Source organism: Asterias amurensis, chromosome 1 (genome assembly GCF_032118995.1).
Source record: "Asterias amurensis chromosome 1, ASM3211899v1".
Lineage (NCBI taxonomy): Eukaryota > Metazoa > Echinodermata > Asteroidea > Forcipulatida > Asteriidae > Asterias > Asterias amurensis.
The window spans coordinates 14,806,055-14,824,706 of NC_092648.1; the positions used below are offsets into that span (position 1 = coordinate 14,806,055).

Consider the following 18,652-nt stretch of genomic DNA (forward strand, 5'->3'; position numbering starts at 1 on the left):
CGACAGCCGATCGCTTTCGTCATGCACTCTTTGGAGTTATATACTTTTGGGGTGTCGCCTTTCGTTCCGGTGATTCCCACGGGTCCTGATCATGTCAGTCAACAACCGATGGAATCAGTCTGAACTCGGAAACGGATGACACCCCGGAACGTTCCTCGAAACTCTACCTTCCCAGAAAGTTTGGCGAAAGTGTTCGCTTTCGTTTTTGTTTGTATCCACACTTGACTTATTTTGATGAAATATATTTAGATTGAGCATTGATATGGGGGGGGGGGGGGTGGCGTTTCATAACACACTCACCAACTAAATTCAGTTCACTATAGGCATATAGTTAATTTGTTATTGTCCAATCTTTAAAAAAGATAAACATGAAAAATGTTCATGTCTAAATTTGATTAAAGCTCCAAAAACAGCATAGTGAAAGTTTTTAAACATAGAGAAACATAAAAAGAAGTTTTTGAAGACAACATTAATATTTAGACAGGGGAGAATAGACAAACATTGTCTGAGCTTTTTTGGAATAGATAACCCCTTGAAATCTTCAACCGCGGTAACGATATTGTTCATAAAGTCTTTGAGTTTGTTTGCGGCAGAAAAGTCTGGTTTGTCGTTCTGCTTCAAGTTGTCCCCTTTGATTGTCTTCAGCTGTTCGACCATAGCATTATTTTCTGTATATTTTGTAGTGTTGCTTATTGTGGAAATAACGACGTTAAATGCAACCACCTTCATACATTTCACAATCCAGTTCAAAATGCCTAATCAATGAGTCATTAAAGCCATTGGACACTTTCGGTACAGACAAAAAAAGTTCACAGATTTACAAATAATTTACAGGGTTTACAGAAGGTAATGGTGAAAGACTTCTCTTGAAATATTATTCAATGAAATGCTTTACTTTTTGACCAAACATTAAAACAATATCAATTCTCGATAGCGAGAATTACGGATTTATTTTAAACACGTGTCATAGCACGGCGAAACGTGCGGAAACAAGGGTGGGTGTTCCCGTTATTTTCTTCCGACTCCGATGACCGATTGAGCCTAAATTTTCACAGGTTTGTTATTTTATATATAAGTTGTGATACGCGAAGTGTGGGACTTGGGACAATACTGTTTACCGAAAGTGTCCAATGGCTTTAACACTAATTTGGTTGTTTCAACATACAAAAATGGCATGCTAATTAAATTTCACAATGTTCCATCAAGTCTTTGACATACCAATGCTAAAAAAAAAATTCAAAAAAAAAAATTCACGCCCCTCCCTCCACAGTCACCGTGTACGACTGACATAATCAGACGGGCCATGGGTGAGATCCTTCCCCTCCCTCTCTTGTGGTTGCGGCATGCTTGCCCTCCGGGCCCGTTGCAGTAAATCCACACCAAAATTGGTGGGTTAAAAAACAGCGTTGAAATTCATACCTCAATAGGTGCCAACACCCGCAGCCCGCAGGGAACATTACAACTGTTGGCTGACAAACGCGTTGTGGCACTACTTGGCCAGGGTATGATTTCATTCAGAGTTGATGTGCATTAAGCAGGAAATATCGCTTGTAACTTTTCTGCTAAGCAAAGTAAGCTGGAGTCATGGATGTTAAATTTGACATGGTATTTCTTCTGGTTATTATATTTTGGTAAGCCGAATTTAGGCAAAACCAGTCAAGGAGGACTGGGGTTGAAAACAACAAACCAAACGCTTGCTCACAATCATAGGCGGCTGTATAGTGTTCTAAGTGATGGTCAGATTTGTTAAGTAATCATTCACAGTGTAGAGAATAAGTTTTGTTAATACACGCCAATATCGAAAAGGTGTTCAGGTGTTGACGACAGTGGGATTCGAACCAAGGACCCCCCCCCCCGGGGGGCGTGTCGGCGCTCTACCAGCTGAGCTATAGCCCTGTGTTGGCAGTTCAACATTTTTGTTTGGGGTTCCAGTCAGAAGCCATACAACCGTTAGCTGCTGTGTAGTGACCACACCCAAATTTACAATACAACCTGTAAAGCGGCAGCCATGGGATCACCTTAAGGTGATGCAGTTGTTTGATTTCAAATTTTTTCTGTCTTATATTTAAACAAAAAATATTTAACAAAATATTTGGTGTAAAGTTCTTGATTAAATTTCAGTGTACATTATCAGGCCACAGCGAGCTCATCCGTAAGCTCAACAACTCTCGTCCTATATTCTGGTGTCCATCGGCTTTACCTGCTGGAGAAAAGCCATTAGCCTAGAGGGCGCATGCCAACCATTCTGCTCGCCGACACAACGTTCAGAATGCTGGGAATGCGTGTTTCTGCATAGACCGCATAGCCTACCATACCTATCCCCTACTCCGGCAATTGTGTATCTCTGTGTACATGTGTATACTCTCCCCCTGCTAAGACGATGGGTTTGGCATCTCGCTCTGAATTGCCAACCGCGAAGAATGTACGTATCGTTCCAAGTTCATCTCTCTAAATTAGCCCATTTGTCTGCTCCAATAAACTCTGATTGCACAATCTAAACCAAACTGTGTTGACAGGAAGGGTTATGAGTGTCATGAACTTGAACTGAACCTGAACAGGTAAAACGTTGCCTGTCCGGCCGGGTCCGGGGAGAAAACAGAGCAGTTTGTTTTTCTCCTGAAGACGAGTAGAGTATACTGTTCGAAACGTCGAGACCAAACCGGCTCTTTTCTGAGCCTACACACTCGCTCCCTCGAAAGAGAATTGTTACGTGGTTGTATTAATATTCATAGCTTATTCTTATCAGAGCATGCAGTCTTGTTTGTCTTATACTATAGTTTTGTGTGTCGTCTCATTGAACAATACATATATTTATATTCCTAAGTTCTCAATAAGAACGCCGCACCAACAACCTGTGAACATTTCAGCATTGTCATCTTTTGGGGACTAATCCAAATAACGGTCTCTGGACATTTTGTTTGTTTTGATTTTGTTTGTTTTAATTTGGCATCGAAATAATTATCGGAGTGTTGTGTGACACTTTGATGACAGCCTGATTTCGGCAAAGGCATATTGCGTCCGAAAGTGACGACGGAGCCCAAGGTTGGGCCGGAACCCAAAACATATAGGTTTAGAAAAGCTCCCGAGACTGCTCGGAGTTGTCCACGTTTGCATTTGCAACAAATTAAACCCCCAGCACTGGGCAGAGATTGTGACAGTATGATGGTCGTCCATTTTATCGGGGAATTTTGTTGCATGTCCATACACACAAGTGCTAACAACAATTGGTAGGAGCATGGTGGTTAAATATTCGAGGTGAACCCTCGGATCTCCTTCAATGTTGGAACTTCAATGTAATTATTCATAATAAATAATGTGTAGTTCACTTTCTATACACTAGAGCCACATACACATTTGCTCCACACTTCCGTTGACTGGAACGCAGTCCGAGGTTTGTACTTTTGCCCGAACTTAGTGGCCTCCCCTGAGGGCCAAACATCGCCTTTAATCCACGGTGCTACCACGGTATGATTTCACCTCATCCACTGGCACCAAACTTTCTACCGTTCAGATTGTTGGCACGCGATAGTGCGCGTTGGTTTTAAAGCGAGGATACTATTCGGTGGGACGTTTGTCATGTCAATCTTCAGATGGGACAGTCCATCATGAACCCAACTCTTTTGCTATTGATGTTGGTTTTAGGATTGTGGATCCGACCTGTTTGTTTGTGTTCTGTTGAAATGGTTGGCAAGCGTCTGTGCCGTAGCGAGAGTATGACTTTATAGAATCTTTGAACAAAACGATCGCGTTTGATTAAGTTCTCCCGTTGAAGAACTTTGTAACAATGACATCATTTCAGTAACTTTTAATCCAGTGTGCGATGCGTGCTTCCTTCTAAAAAAAAAACCATACAATATACTTTTCAGTTTTTCTGAACACTTTGTCATTTATCTGACAAGTTGGAACTTTGAAACTTTCTGTAGTCAGCCCACTGGTGTCCAGATGAGAATTCTCTTTCCTTTAAGTGTCGCCTCCGTAAGTGGGAAAACTCTTGTTTGGAGTTTAGTCGCGTCTGCCCTCTCAAGGTCCGACCATCAGTAGTGAGAGTCAAGTACAGTGGAGAGAGATGGGGGTACGGATGCATAAAAACAATGCCCAATTATGATGATTAGAGTTGTACAGGTTTTGGACTCAGCCGGCGATTTCACCAAACTCTTCCATAACGTAGGAGTAATCTTAGGACGAGTTAAAGACACTGGACACTATTGGTAATTGTCAAAGACCAGTCTTCTCACTTGGTGTATCTCAACATGTGCATAAAATAACAAACCTGTAAAAGATTGAGCCCAATTGGTCGTCGAAGTTGCGAGAAAATAATGAAAGAAAAAACACCCTTGTCACACGAAGTTGTGTGTGTTTAGATGGTTGATTTCGAGACCTCAAATTCTAAATCTGAGGTCTCGACATCAAATTCGTGGAAAATTACTTCTTTCTCGAAAACTGTGTCACTTCAGAGGGAGCTGTTTCTCACAATGTTTGATACCATCAACCTCTCCCCATTACTCGTTACCGAGTAGGGTTTATGCTAATAGATATTTTGAGTAATTACCAATAGTGTACACTGCCTTTAAGTTCCGTATCCAAAGGCGTAGGACGCATTGAACCCATCCGAGTAACTCGTAGTATTAGTCTTAGTGTTTACATGCTACAGTGCAGGGCTGGGACTTGTCCTAAGTCTTAAGATTAGTCCTAAGTTATAAAGGAAGAGTTTGGTGAAATCGACGGCAGGTCCAGTTTGTGCAAAGACATACGGTTTAACCAGGAGGGAATCAAGAGCAAATGGGGAATCGAACTGTAACAACCTTGAATTGTTTTCTCCCGTCACTTGTTTATCACTAACTTGACTGAAAACTAATCACGAAGAAAGTACTTTCTACCGGGGGAACTATTTTCTATAGCAAGTTGTGTTTAGTAATAGGGACCTTGAACACTCAAAACAATGTTAAATGGTGTTTGAAGCTTTGCATGGTGTGGAGAATAACAGTATCTAAAACTGAATAGTAAACTTGCAGGTACAACCATAAGTAAAATCTCTTTTGAAGGAGTGGTGGCTCTGAAAAGAGCCGATTTGGTCCCGACGTTTCGAACAGTATACTCTTCTCGTCTTCATGAGAAAAGAGCAGAGTATACTGTTCGAGACGTCGAGATCAAACCGGCTCCTTCAAAAGAGATTTTACTCATGGTTGTACCGCAAGTTTACTATTCATATTTATATGTATAGTTACCTTTTAAACAATGTTGTTCTTTTACACGAGCTTGGTGAACATTTTGTAATACCACCATGCCACCATGCCACAATTTAGCAAGGGACCCTCGCTAAATTGTAGCACGGGTTGTAAAATGTAACAACATTTTACATTATGTGGAAAGATGATTTTGTTTGTAGGGTACACCGTTATTCACGTTCTTCCTCAGACCTGCCTTTTCTCTCTTTGACATTTTTAACCTGCTGTTTCAGTAAACTTAAAGGCAGTGGACACTATTGGTAATTGTCAAAGACTAGCCTTCACAGTTTGTGTATCTCAACATATGCATAAAATAACAAACCTGTGAAAATTTGAGCTCAATCGGTCATCGAAGTTGCGAGATATGAATGAAAGAAAAAAACAACCTTGTCGCACGAAGTTGTATGCGTTTGGATGGTTGATTTCGAGACCTCAAGTTCTAAACCTGAGGTCTCGAAATCAAAGTCGTGGAAAATTACTTCTTTCTCGAAGACTATGGCACTTCAGAGGGAGCCGATTCTCACAATGTTGTATACCATCAACAGCTCCCCATTACTCGTCACCAAGTAGAGTTTTATGCTAATAATTGTTTCAAGTAATTACCAATAGTGTCCACTGCCTTTAAATGAAGGCCTACACTTTATAAAGCCTTGAGATTATACTTTTTATGGGGGATAAATTACCCCAAATTGCAAACGGTATCTTTAACTTGAAACCACCGCATTGCGTCCCCGGTGATGGCGCCCGAGCCTATTGGGCTTCAATGGGTATGACAGCGGGGAGGTAATTCCCGATAAAGGCAACCCAAAGGAGAACACAAACAGCGACCAAGGCTATGGTTGACCGTGGGCGAATTTTCGAAAGCGCTGTTAGGAAACTGATACAATTTTATTTTCATTTTTTTTTAAAGAAGTCATTTATGTTTTTCTTTGTGTTCTACTTTTATTTTGACCTTACTTTTAGACCTATTTTTTATTGTCTCCTATAATGCGACACGGTAAATAAAAGGGAGTGAATTGTATTATAAACGTATACCATCGTTGTTCTAAAGCTGTTCAGTTTAGAGTTCCATGCTATATATTTCCCGTTTCTCGTTTCTATGTTTCCTGTTATCCTTTAGTTTCAACGGTGCATTTTCCACACAGAACATAATCAGTGGAGAGAGTTATCCGTAAGGGTCCTTTTTTTGACCAGCATTTAAAACTTCACATGCTTCGGAATATTTGCCACCTAGTGCCATTTCGCGCACAATAATCTCAAGACAGCTCCCTATGTTCGTTGAATCTTCCAAGTTTGGACTCCTGAATAATGATTTATATTTTCATCCATGGAAAGATTATTGCTCCAATTTGAATCCAGCACAGTACGTGACTGCACATTCTGACATCCTATCAATAACCGTTGTTGTTCATGCCGAATTAATATATCATGTTATCACCCACAGTGTCCCCAATCTCTGTTAAGAGTTACTACACTTTTTGAATGTAAACAAATCCACACAAATTAAGTCTTTAAAACCCTCTAAAAATTACTTGTAAAAAAAAAATGGTTGCCCATAGGAAGGGTTCACGTGAGGTCGCCCTGTCCCGTCGGTCACTGTCCCCGGTGGCTGTGTGATACCCTTGACTCGCTGTAGTGTGCCCCGGGATTAGCGGAGCCAGCGTGTCGTGTGCTAGGGGGGATGAGGGAGCAATTTGACGATGGCACAGGGGTTGTCAGGCTCGCTGAGGACAAACACTCCTCGAAGGAGTTTAGGTCTTTTTGCTTTTTTACTCCTGATGAGTCGATTGAGTCTTAACACCGGTGTTTTTTAATCGCTGACGAGGTCTGACAAAAATAAACTGGGATATTTTGTATGGAAATTAAGATATTTATGTAGGAACCGTGATGCCTGTAACGACATTTTCGTATAATAACAATAGTTCAAACAAACCCTTTATAAGTACACTAATAATGTGCACTATTTCAAGATCATGCCAGGCATCCGTTGTAAAGTATGATTCAACAGCTAATGTACGAACAACAATTTGATCACAACGTGGTTTGGGTTCGTATGCACAACGACACTGGTTCTGTATCACTCCAAATAGTACAATTTATTAATATGGATGAATTAATATTGTTAATTCCTGTGATTATTCATAATGTTAACTTTAACAGATCCTCTTTTGTGTCGACATCGCTATATTATAACTGGTTTTTTTTAGTAACCATACTTAATAGTAACATGAATAACCAGTATTTTCTCTTTCATAAACGGACAAAAAATGACAAATCCAATCCATAAAGTAGGCATATAACATGAACCCACTTCACAAATCTCACCGCATATATATACTACAGAAATACTTGGAATTATATGTTATCATCTTCCAAGAATGCCTCTCCTTCATCATAACAAAGTTATGAATAATATTTTATGATATTATTCCGGTATTACCTTCAAGGAAAAAATGTTTGGCATTTGCGACCGCGACTTAACGGCTCAAGCGGGCCGGGCTGTGCCCAGAGGGGGTGGAAATCAGCGGTATTTCCCCCTCGCTGCCCCCGAGGGGTACACGGTGGGCCATTTTCATCGTTGGTGTATCTTTAAAGGCACTGGGCACATTTGGTAATTGTCAAAGACCAGTATTCTCCTTGGTGTATCCCAACATATGCATAAAATAACAATTCTGTGAAAATTTGAGCTCAATCACTGGTCATCAAATTTGCAGGAGAATAATGGAAGAGAATACACCCTTGTTGCATTATATGTGCTTTTAGATGCATAATAAAATACTTCAGCTAAAGTCTTTTATTTTGAGTGAGAAATTACCTCTTTCTCAAAAACTACGTTACTTCAGAGGGAGCCGTTATTCACAATGTGTTATGCTACCAACAGCTCTCCATTGCTTCTTAACCAAGTAAGTTTTTATGCTCAACAACTATTTTGAGTAATTACCAATAGTGTCCAGTGCCTTTGAACGGGTTATAAAGTAAAAGACCGTGACGCCGGGGTCGGCCGGCGTCACGGGGCCGCCTGAGCGGGGCCCGTCGTCAAAGCGTCCACCGGGGAGCTTGGCAATTAGTAGTACCCTCAGGGAACAATTATAAAATGAATTGTTTTGATGCCAATAATAATGACACTTTGCATTGTGTCTGAGCAGTAATTAAAATATTAAGGAATATGTGTGCATTCTGGAAGAAAGAGGGCGCACTTTGACGTATGCAGCGCAGCAAAGCATGCAGTATAAACTCCCAAATATTCAAATTTACACGAACAAATACTTCGAAGTCTCACAGCGTTTTACAGTAAAGGGGAAAATATAAATACTTATAAATTTATTAGCGCTTGAGCTTTTATCCTGTGTTCAATTTGTTATGGGGAGTCCGAGGACCCGTTCAGTTATTCTCCCTCCATGTAAAAACACCTCTAAACTTGTGTAAAAAAAATTCAAACGTACGAGCATCAATCTTGAAAAGTTTCCCTACAGTGACCTCTGGGAAATAAGGACAATTAATTTCAGGGCTATTGTCATCCAAAAACCTCATGTTGGAAGGCATTAACCCCCAGGTCCCAATTGGGCAAAATTCTTACAATTTCCTTTTCTTTGGCTCTCAAATCCGTCGAGAATATATTATTTTGAGGACTACAAAATAATAATCAGGCCGTCGGTCTGTTTTCTCCATATTTAGTGGGGAGAATTTTTTTATTTTTTTTTTTTAAATAAGTAGAGTTAGAGTTAATAAAATAAATGTCAAGAAAAAGAACATAAGGACCGACACGGACACGTCATTAATTATGGGGATGAACATTTATTTATTATGGCAAATGTATTTCGGACAATTTACTTTTCATTTGAACATGTTTAATTTGTTTATACAATCAAGAATGTGAGAACCAAACCACATCCTGACATTATTTCGTCACTTATATCGGGGACATTGTGAGCATGCATAAACAACGTTTAGCCGACTACTGATGACGTCACCATGCGTAGTGAGACTTATTAACAACATTTTAAAGACAAGGCTAAAATATAGTCACTTTAACTCAATAAAAGCTCTCGATAAAGGTGATTCAAAATTCGTTTACGTTGTTTCATTCGTTTAAGAGCGATTCTATGAATTTAGTCTAAATATTATCAAAATATTGACTGATATTATAACAATTATGTAATCTTACTAGTACATTATTAAGTAGATTATTTTTTATAAAGATCAATAGTCTTTAGATATAATGCAGGACGTATCTATTTTATAAGCTTTTTTATATACTCTTCTATATACACACAAGCCCCTCATTATTCGTGCACGTGCAAGCAGCGCTCTTAAACTACATCGTAAAAGCTCATCATTTTGGTGCCAGACTAATTCGAGCATTTTGGACTCTCTAGGTTAAAGTGCAAGAACCAAAAATAAAAACTGTGCTAAAAACATACAGCATGCTATAATATGATTTTATGTATAGAGGGTGCTTGATGCTGCAAACTAGAACAATTAATTTATTAAAGGTGCAGTGGTGCATACAAATTGAAACTAGTTTAAGACTAAAACTACAGGCTTTATCTGCCAGCTAAATTGTAGGTAGTGGCCTACATTACGCTTTGTAAAAAATATATTAGGTCTATACGGTGGCTGCTGGGTTCATGTAGGTTTTATGTGTGTATTTTTCAACTTCTCGTTAAGAAATTTCAGAGAGTCTTATTTATTGTTCTGTGACGAAATCACCGTCTTTAAAGATATTCTTACACAAGGGTTTGTGTGACATAGTTTATCAGCTATCGGAAATATCTGCAGCCACTATTTTTAAAAGATGCCAAACGCCTTTTTTGATATTTAATCTAATAAATTAGTACAATTATTTAAATGTAATCCGTGCAAGATGTCGTGATGACAATTAACTTATTTAGAATCAAATAAAATTTTCACCTATTAACACATTTTGAACAACCTTCTTTTGGCCTCTAGGCGAGGGCGCCCTTCTTGACGTCAAGTGCATAAAACTAAACAGAAAAGTACTGTACTTTCGTTACCTTATCCTCTAAAATCCTACACCATTGAGAAAGAATCAAATTCCAAATAATCATTATTTCTTTCGCTGGATTTTTTTTTCTTCTTCAATGATTTGTCTTTACAAACAAGTTCCCCCTCTTAGCCACTCTCCTAAGCTAACCCATCTGACATTCTGGCAAGCACAATCATTCAACTCCAAAACAGGAGTCTGTTTCGTAACTTGAAACCGACTTTAACCTAATAATTAATGTGATCATAGTAATCGATAAACCTGATCCGTTTTGCGGATTAGATTAACTCATCGTCGATACTGTGAAATTCAATTCTTTAAGAAGAAGAGTTTATTTGATAACATTGGGGAAAAATATCCCTTAGTAACATTAGAAATGTCATTCTTAAGTATTTCAATTTTCGTGCACATTGAGTTTGGCTTGTGCGTTAAGTATTTTCTTCGTTTTTATTCTCAAATCAATTTAACAGTTGTCATCGATCACTAGAATCTATTATCATTTGATTGTTGTAATGTTATTACTAGAGCAGAGCCCTTTAGGCAATGCGGACAAGGAGTGCACTATTTGATGTAGGTGTATCGAGATGAAGCCAAACCAAATCTCAAAGTGGATTAATCACGAGTATGCATAGATTTCCCCCCTTGAACAGAAATACAAACTCGTTTTAATGATAAACTGACCAAGTCCATTTCAACATTTGATAATAAATTTCAATTGATGACAACCGTTATAAATTTAAAAAAGTCTTCTGTGTGACCTTAAACCGATGACCTTTGCCCCATGGTTTACATGGCAGGCAGACCAGAGAGGCCTGGTGACTTCTTGGCAACGACTCCCTCCATGTACGGTTGGCCGTCAATGTATGGGTTGTAACGCTGAGAACACAAAACAAAACAAAATGATTAATATCGAAATGACATCTTCCTAAATAACCCCTTTCACATGTGGACGAAATCCCCGGGAAATTGCCAGAAAAGTTTTGGTTGGCCTGATTACCCTTACCGTCCGGGAAAGGGGGGGGGGGGTGTCAAATTCATTGATATCCTCAAATGGACAATTCCACGTCGTAAGAGGGGGATCAGGTCTCTATTTAAAATATATATATATATACTGGATAAAATAATTGTTAAAAGTGTGCCAGGGAAATAGCCACCCGGGGTTAGAATACTGAGCCTTCATTTGTCCCGGGAAAATTGCAGCACCAAGTGTGAAGCGAACATGGGGTGGCAGTGCATGGCTTAAAACTACACAGACATTGTTGGGTTTGATTTGCCTGGGAATCGGTATGGCAGTATACAAAAAAAGGCCGTATATAGATCACATGAGTCGGGAACAGAAAGCTGTAAATTAAAGTCTGCCAACCACTAACCCCTTGAAATGATTTTCAAAACATTATACACCTTTTTAAATCATGTGCTATACATATTATATAAGTCTTTAACCAACCACATCAGTTATTGCTTTCGGCTATAATACTAAACATATATCGAACTTAAATAAAACTATAATGCATATTCAAACACTATACCTTTGTTGGAAGTCGTCTGCTTCCAAGGCTCTGCAAAAAACAAAATCAAAGAAACTCCATATTAGAAATGAAATCAAGAAATCACATACACCCACACCTCCAAACACAAACAGAGTGCTTATAGCTAAAACAAAAAGAGCAGCAGCTTCCCAGTTTGAAATACTTTACAGGTGAATCGTTTTTCCTGCCAATCCACCCACCTATCATCCTGTAAATTAGTCCAAACTTGGGTTGAAAACAATGAAAGCACATTAATGACACTCTTAAGCCAGTGTTAACGCGGCGGACACATCAGCAAGACACAAACATGAAGTGCAAAGCCCTTCCCTCACCCCTATACCCTACCGCCCAGTGACTACTATAAGAACAGAGATCCATAGAGTAACTGACTTACTCGTTTGGCAATTATTTCAGGTGATTTCTTAGCCACAAGTTGAACCCTTTGTTCTCCGTCATGGAACTGATTCTGAGACGGATAAAACAATTGGCAGCATCAGTCATCAGATTATTCTTGTGTCCCACACTTCAATGGTGTAATTCCATTATGTACACTGCCCTCTACTATAATTGAGTAGTTTGTTTCTCTTGATGTTGTTGGATTGTTTCGTAATTGTTGTTTGACGAATTACATGAAGGAGTTCCCCTTTGACTGACTGGAAATGTGGCTTTCTTCATTTTTGCTGAGGTAACATAAGATGTTTGTATCATTTATTTTCTGCCTTAAATGTTAATTGGTTTCATTTAATTGTTATCGTATACTAACATTATTTTGAAGAGGTTTCTGAGAGAAGCATACCAACAATTGGTCTTGACTTCAGTCAAACTTTTGTAAAAATATAATATTTTTTTTGTAGAATTCTGGATTTCTACATTTGAACCGGCAGTGATTCCCAGCTTAAACTCTTTAATCATCAATTTATACAAACATATAGTATACTTTTCATCCCCTGATTTCTCCTTAATTCTTCCGCGACCCTTTTAAACGCAAGTTTAAAGTAGCCAATTTTCGGCACTTGTTGTGAGAAATCGTCTTGATTTCGGTGCCGTCCACTTACCCGTTTGAACGGCATGTAAGACTGTTCCTTTGGTTCTCCGGCCTGCTGGTACTGGTTGACGAAGTCAGCAGTGTTGGGCATCTGAGCGAGGCAGCAGTTATCAGCTGTCAAGTGGGAAACAGAAACCACAAATGTTTTATTTACTCTATTTCGTCATAATTTGAGTATTCATGCTTGCTCAGTGCATTCAGGTTGGCTCAGTGGTTTCCCTCCATGCCTTTCACCTCTGTGGACCCCGGTTCGAACCTGGACCGGAGCCTGGATTTTGTCAGTCACTACCTGACTGCTTGGGTTTTCCCTACAGGGGTTTTCCTATCACGTCTAAAACTGAAATGTCTCCACTGTCTTCTCTACAAAAGGTTTGTTGTGTGATGTTTCCATTTTTATGATGCTGTGCCGACTATTGAGATTCATATAATTTGATTTCCCAAGACCTATGGACACAAATCCATCACTAGAGTGCGATTCGAACCCACGACCCCGATCGCCTTTATAGAGTATTCATAATACTTCTTGATTATTTTTATTAAATGAAAAATGGAACCTTGATAGCAGGAATGGACGGTTGAACGAAAGGAGTGAAACGGGATGTTAGTCTCAAGAAAATTATTCATATGTGGGGCTCCTTGTGGTGTGTTCCTTTGCTCTTTCCTCTTTCCCTGATCGTAAAAGTTTCTCGATAGAATTTGTACACAAATTTCCTAGTGGGGCACCTTAGTCTTTAGACTTCCCCTATGGAGTCCATTTGTTTTCCCCACTTTTGTTTTGTCTTTTTGTCTCCATAAGGTGCCGAAAATCGGCACCCGCTGACGCAAACTTTCATCTCGTAAAGCCAACTTACATTCAGTGCAGTCTTCGTCACTGCCGGTGTCTTCCCACCCACTCATGCAGTAACAGACAAGCCTTGGGTGTACCTCTGACTTGACAATGTCCCTTCCTGAAAAGCAAGATGAATATCAAGACATACATGTCATCAGACTTGAAGATGACAACTATCAGCCAACAGAAACCGGGTGTTCATTTTTGACAAAGATCGGTGGTTTCATTGGTTTTGAAGCATTGCATGGCGAGGACACGACCTCAATTTGCTGTGTAGTTTTGTTCCTGAAAACTGGTCCACCAATGCAGTGTTTATTCCGGTATTTTGTAGACTACGTTTCTGAAAAGAAATGTCTTGCTAAAAATCAATATAACATGGGAAATAATATGCAATTGGCTACAACTTTCTCTCAGTTGTTACTTTCTCGTTGTTATCTTCACTGCCGCTGAGTGAGTTCTTAACTGGTATCAACGTTTCGAAGAGCCTGCTCTAGTAAAGGAGACTGGACAGTGTTGAGATGCTGCTCTCCTTAGGCGTCCAGAGATCCCGTGTAGAATCAGCACTATTTCTGACTTAATGGTCCTTTTCATTTACAACACAGAAACTATTCATTCCCAATACCTACATTTAAACAGTGTTTTTGGAAAAATATCTACTGTCAATTTCTGTCCACTTCTGTCCACAAAATATATTTAAAAGTATGGACTCTTAGTATATAGTTCGTGACTCACCGTCTTTATCCATAGTCTTTGGGCATGGGTTAGGCGGAGTAGAGTAGCCAGGGCGAACCTCAGGTAGGGCTACCTGTTTGTTGGGGATCTTCCCACTGGCTCCAAGGTGTTGTTTACCCTCTCCAGCTCCTCCTGCGAATAGAAGCGGAAAGAAAATTATGTTTAATTTGCATCGGGATAGAGAATATCATTTGGTTTTACCCTTATAGCCAAAATAATATGCCTGTGAACGTTCCCCACAGAACTCTGGATAGTACTCAGGATACAGTGATGTATCAGTGTTAGGTATGTAAAACAAAATAATAATGGATAGAAACTGATGAGTTGAGGATTTGTAGACAAGTACAAGATATGAGCCTTGACTGAAACTGGATGATCAATGCTAACTAATAGTTAGTTAACTGTCACCTTGTGATTTCTGGGTGGGGTGGCTTAGGGCACGTACCCCCCCCCCCTCATTTGGTGTCCCTCCCCTCACCGGTCTGTTTGTTTACCATTTACATGCAACAAACAAAAACTAATTTTACCTGATACAAATGTATTTGGCGGGATGATGAGTTTATTATTAGCGGCACTCTCCTCTCTGGTAGCCGGTCCCACCATGACCTCGTCCATGTCACCCAGTAGAGCCTCCCTCAGATAGCTTCTCAAAGCCAACCTGTCAGATGGGGATATCGGGTAGGTGCCACTCACCAGATAGAGGGCGCTAGCCACTATGAAGGCGATGAAGTACAGATGCATCCTTGTGTTTTAGTTGTGTTCTCCTGAGGTGATGAGGGCAATGGAGAAAGAGCAGGGTTAGTCATGAAATGAGGTTGGGGTTTGAAGTTCTGTTTGCGGTTCGACCTTTGAAACATTGCCGATGAAGTTCTAGTTTTATTTTGAGATTTCTTCTTTCCCTCGATGAGAATTATTGTGCTAACCGCTTATTGTGCTCAAATTCGGCAAAGTTTCTACACAGGATGAAAACTATGTATCAATATGTTGTATTGCTATAAGTCCACCATGGCATATACAGTTGATATATTATGCATCATGTTCCTGTCAATCATGTTCGGATGTCTTCGAGATATAAATTATCAAAACATTTAAATGGGTTTGTAAAATGACATGTGCTGATGTGTAAGACCACACAACACACTCATACGATAGGAATACCCTTACATGGCCTACTCTGTTTTGTAAAAAAGAAGACAACTTTAATGTAATAATGAAGTCTATCGTCTAGAACATGAGTATTTGGTCGTATGGCCATCTGCACTATCAGGATAGTTTTTACCGAGCACATATCGACCTGTTTATTCGACGCATGGTGAACCATTTTGACGCATGCGATATTAAACGAACGGTTAATTATTGACAAGGAATATCTGACCCTGCTGGTTCGTATACCAGGCAGTGAGTAAACCTGATGGTGGGTGAGGGGGGTGGAGGTGAGGTCTTGAAATGTCAGATATTACATTGATTGTGCCATAAATTAAGGCAACATTAATAATATGTATTTCTGTCTGAAATATTAAGATTTTAGGACCAATAAAACATATCAAAATTTCATTAAAGAAAAAAATAATTTAAGCAGCTGAACAATGAACACAAAACACGGTGATATAGAGACAATGAAGAAATAGTAAGATAACATGAGCCAATTATCAGGGGTGGGGGGTCAAAACAGATTCATACAGCTATAACATTTAAATTTGAAAACTACACCTATATATAGGGCCTATAATCAAAGATATTATTTTTGTAACACACGCACCATTTATTTTGCTGCATGCGATTACCATGCACATAAGACAGTCCTGATGAGTTATTGTCCATGTGGTAAACCTATAGAATCATACTGTATGTTGACGTTAAACAATAATTTGTTTTAGTATGCCCTAGTGAACATGGCATCGTCAGATGTGAAATAAATAATGAATGAAGTTGTGATTTATGAAGCTCGATTGGCCCATAATGAATGACGTCACTGGGTGTTTATGCTGCCTTTAATGATGTTCGGTGGGGAGTCAAAGGGCTTTCAATTCTATTTTGTTTAAAAAGAGGAATTGAATGCCTCTATTTTACCGGTATTCGTTTATTTATTTAATTAGCTTTAATTGTATAGGCCTAGTGGACCAGATATGTGGGGAAATTATGCCTTTGTTGTGACAAGCAACGCATTTGACAGAGTATACCATGAGAACGACACTTGGGCCATAGGATCATTGCAGATGTTTCCTTTGAAAAATTATTGGTGGAAGAGCACATTCTGGGGCAACCAAAAGTGACAAATTAAAAGGTCTATGCCTATGCTGCTATGCAAAGCCGTGTTTTTTTTAAAAACATATTATATACCATACTTGTGTTTGACAAAATGTGATGTTTACCGAATCAATTATTTTAATCAAAAATCATGCATATCAAGTAGTCATGCACAATGGTTATTCGATATTCCTGCTTGACAGTGATGAAGCTCGTTTTCCAAAAGTCTCCCCAATATAGGAGAGCCCTGTTTGAAATCACAGATACTTGCATCCCATACTGATATTATCTAGGTGTGTTCCTGATTTAGATATGGTGTTTTGTCTCATTTTCGGAGACAAATTTATAAAGTTTAACTCATTTTTGTGTGAATAAATCTGTTCACAGTGGATTGAAGGAATACTGATTTGATGTAAACATGTGTCACTTTAGAAGCAATATAATGAATCCTTCATAATTGATAGAAATGCATATCATTAAAATACGTTTTAAACGATGAGAAAAATTCAGAAAAAAAAGAAAAATTAGTACATATGCTATACACCGAAACGCGAATTTACAAACAGACTATCACACATAGTGCTGATAGTGAAGATGCTGAAAATGGCGACCGAAAACAAATGTCCGCCATTTTGAATCGATATTACCGAGACAACCGCTCCATGAAAAAGGAACACCAAACGACAAAAATATGAACACACATCCAGCAGTCGGTTACAATGAGTGTAATACAAAGCTCTTCCAATAAAGAAGAAAATAAGAACATTTTTGTTTGTTCTGAGAATATCATTTTCATCCAACCATACGCTAGGCTCTTTCGCAATAAAATTTATAGACCATAACCTCAGTAAAAATAAACCACCTTATTGCGATGCTAAGACAACTGCTCATCACCAAAGATCCTCATCACTTATTCCTCAAAACATAATTTAAATAAGACACAAACACTTACCCCTCTAGTAGAAATATTTTCGGGTTGATATTTCCTTTTTTTTTCCTGGAAAATATACTGTAATATCGAGCAGTCTGCCTCGCAAAAAAAATACTGAATAAGAAAATATACTACGCAGTTAATACTAATGATATTCCGCAGCAATGACGTAGACGTGCTGAGCTCGTGAAGGCGAAGACGGCAGCGGAGGAGGTAATGATCGCAGGGCTGGTGGTTTCCGCATCTCCCTTGAGATCCATTGACGTAGGCCTACACATAGCCTGGGTTATCCACCATCCCATGCTTCCATAATGGAGAATGCCCGTATTGGGGGGGGGGGGAGAACTCAGGCTATGGATATTAAATTAACCATCGCCATCTCCCGTTGCGGAGATTGCACTGGAATCGTCCGTGTGTGCACAGTCTGGTCGTAATTAAAGGCATGGCCACTATCGGTAATAACTCAAATTTTAACAGTTGTTAGCATGAAAACTTACACTTGGCAAGCAACGGAGAGCTGTTGATAGTATAAAACATTGTGAGAAACGGCTCCCTCTGAAGTAACGTAGATTTTGAGAAAGAGGTAATTTCACACTCTGTGAAAGACATCAGGCCTGAACCCTTTTATAAGCATCTTAAAGCACACAAATGTTGTGCAACAATTGTGTAACTTGCAACTTCGATGACAAATTGAGTCCAAATTTTCACAGATTTGTTATTTTATGCATATTGTTGAGATACACATCAAGTGAGAAGACTGGTATTTGACAATTACCAAAGGTGCCCAGTGCCTTTAATGGAGAATGCCCTTATTTGGGGTGGAGACTCAGGCTAGTTGGATATTAAATCAACCATCGCCATTTCCCGTTGCGGAGAGAGAGTGCACTGGAATCGTTAGTGTGTGTACAGTCAGATCGTAATTAAGTACACTGGACTCACGCACCAAGCAACCATGGCATCTGAACGAACGGGTAAACAGAGACTCTGTCAATTCGTTTATGTAGAGGTGGCTCCATCATAAACGTAGCAATGAAAGATGGGTTGCCACGGTAACCGCATCTACACCTATAAACTGTTAGTTTTCTGTCCTCATCTGCACAGTGATGTAG

At 39.3% G+C, this 18,652-nt stretch overlaps 1 protein-coding gene across 2 annotated transcripts; it reads right to left on the reverse strand.

Annotated features, from left to right (window-relative positions):
• Positions 1–9,708: 9,708 nt before the first annotated feature.
• On the reverse strand, positions 9,709–17,778 carry LOC139946861 (neuroendocrine protein 7B2-like). Of its 2 annotated transcripts, XM_071944607.1 has the most exons (8): positions 17,565–17,774; positions 14,893–15,129; positions 14,366–14,497; positions 13,656–13,751; positions 12,815–12,918; positions 12,154–12,225; positions 11,760–11,789; positions 9,709–11,106 (listed from the first exon to the last, which is right to left on the reverse strand). In XM_071944607.1, the coding sequence occupies exons 2-8, from the start codon at positions 15,104–15,106 to the stop codon at positions 11,017–11,019; spliced, it is 738 nt and encodes a 245-aa protein (XP_071800708.1). In that variant the 5' UTR covers positions 15,107–15,129; positions 17,565–17,774; the 3' UTR covers positions 9,709–11,016. The 2 variants fall into 2 exon arrangements, with proteins under 2 accessions (XP_071800708.1, XP_071800716.1); XM_071944615.1 differs by lacking the exon at positions 12,154–12,225 and having other exon boundaries at positions 17,565–17,778.
• Between the last annotated feature and the right edge of the window lie 874 nt (positions 17,779–18,652).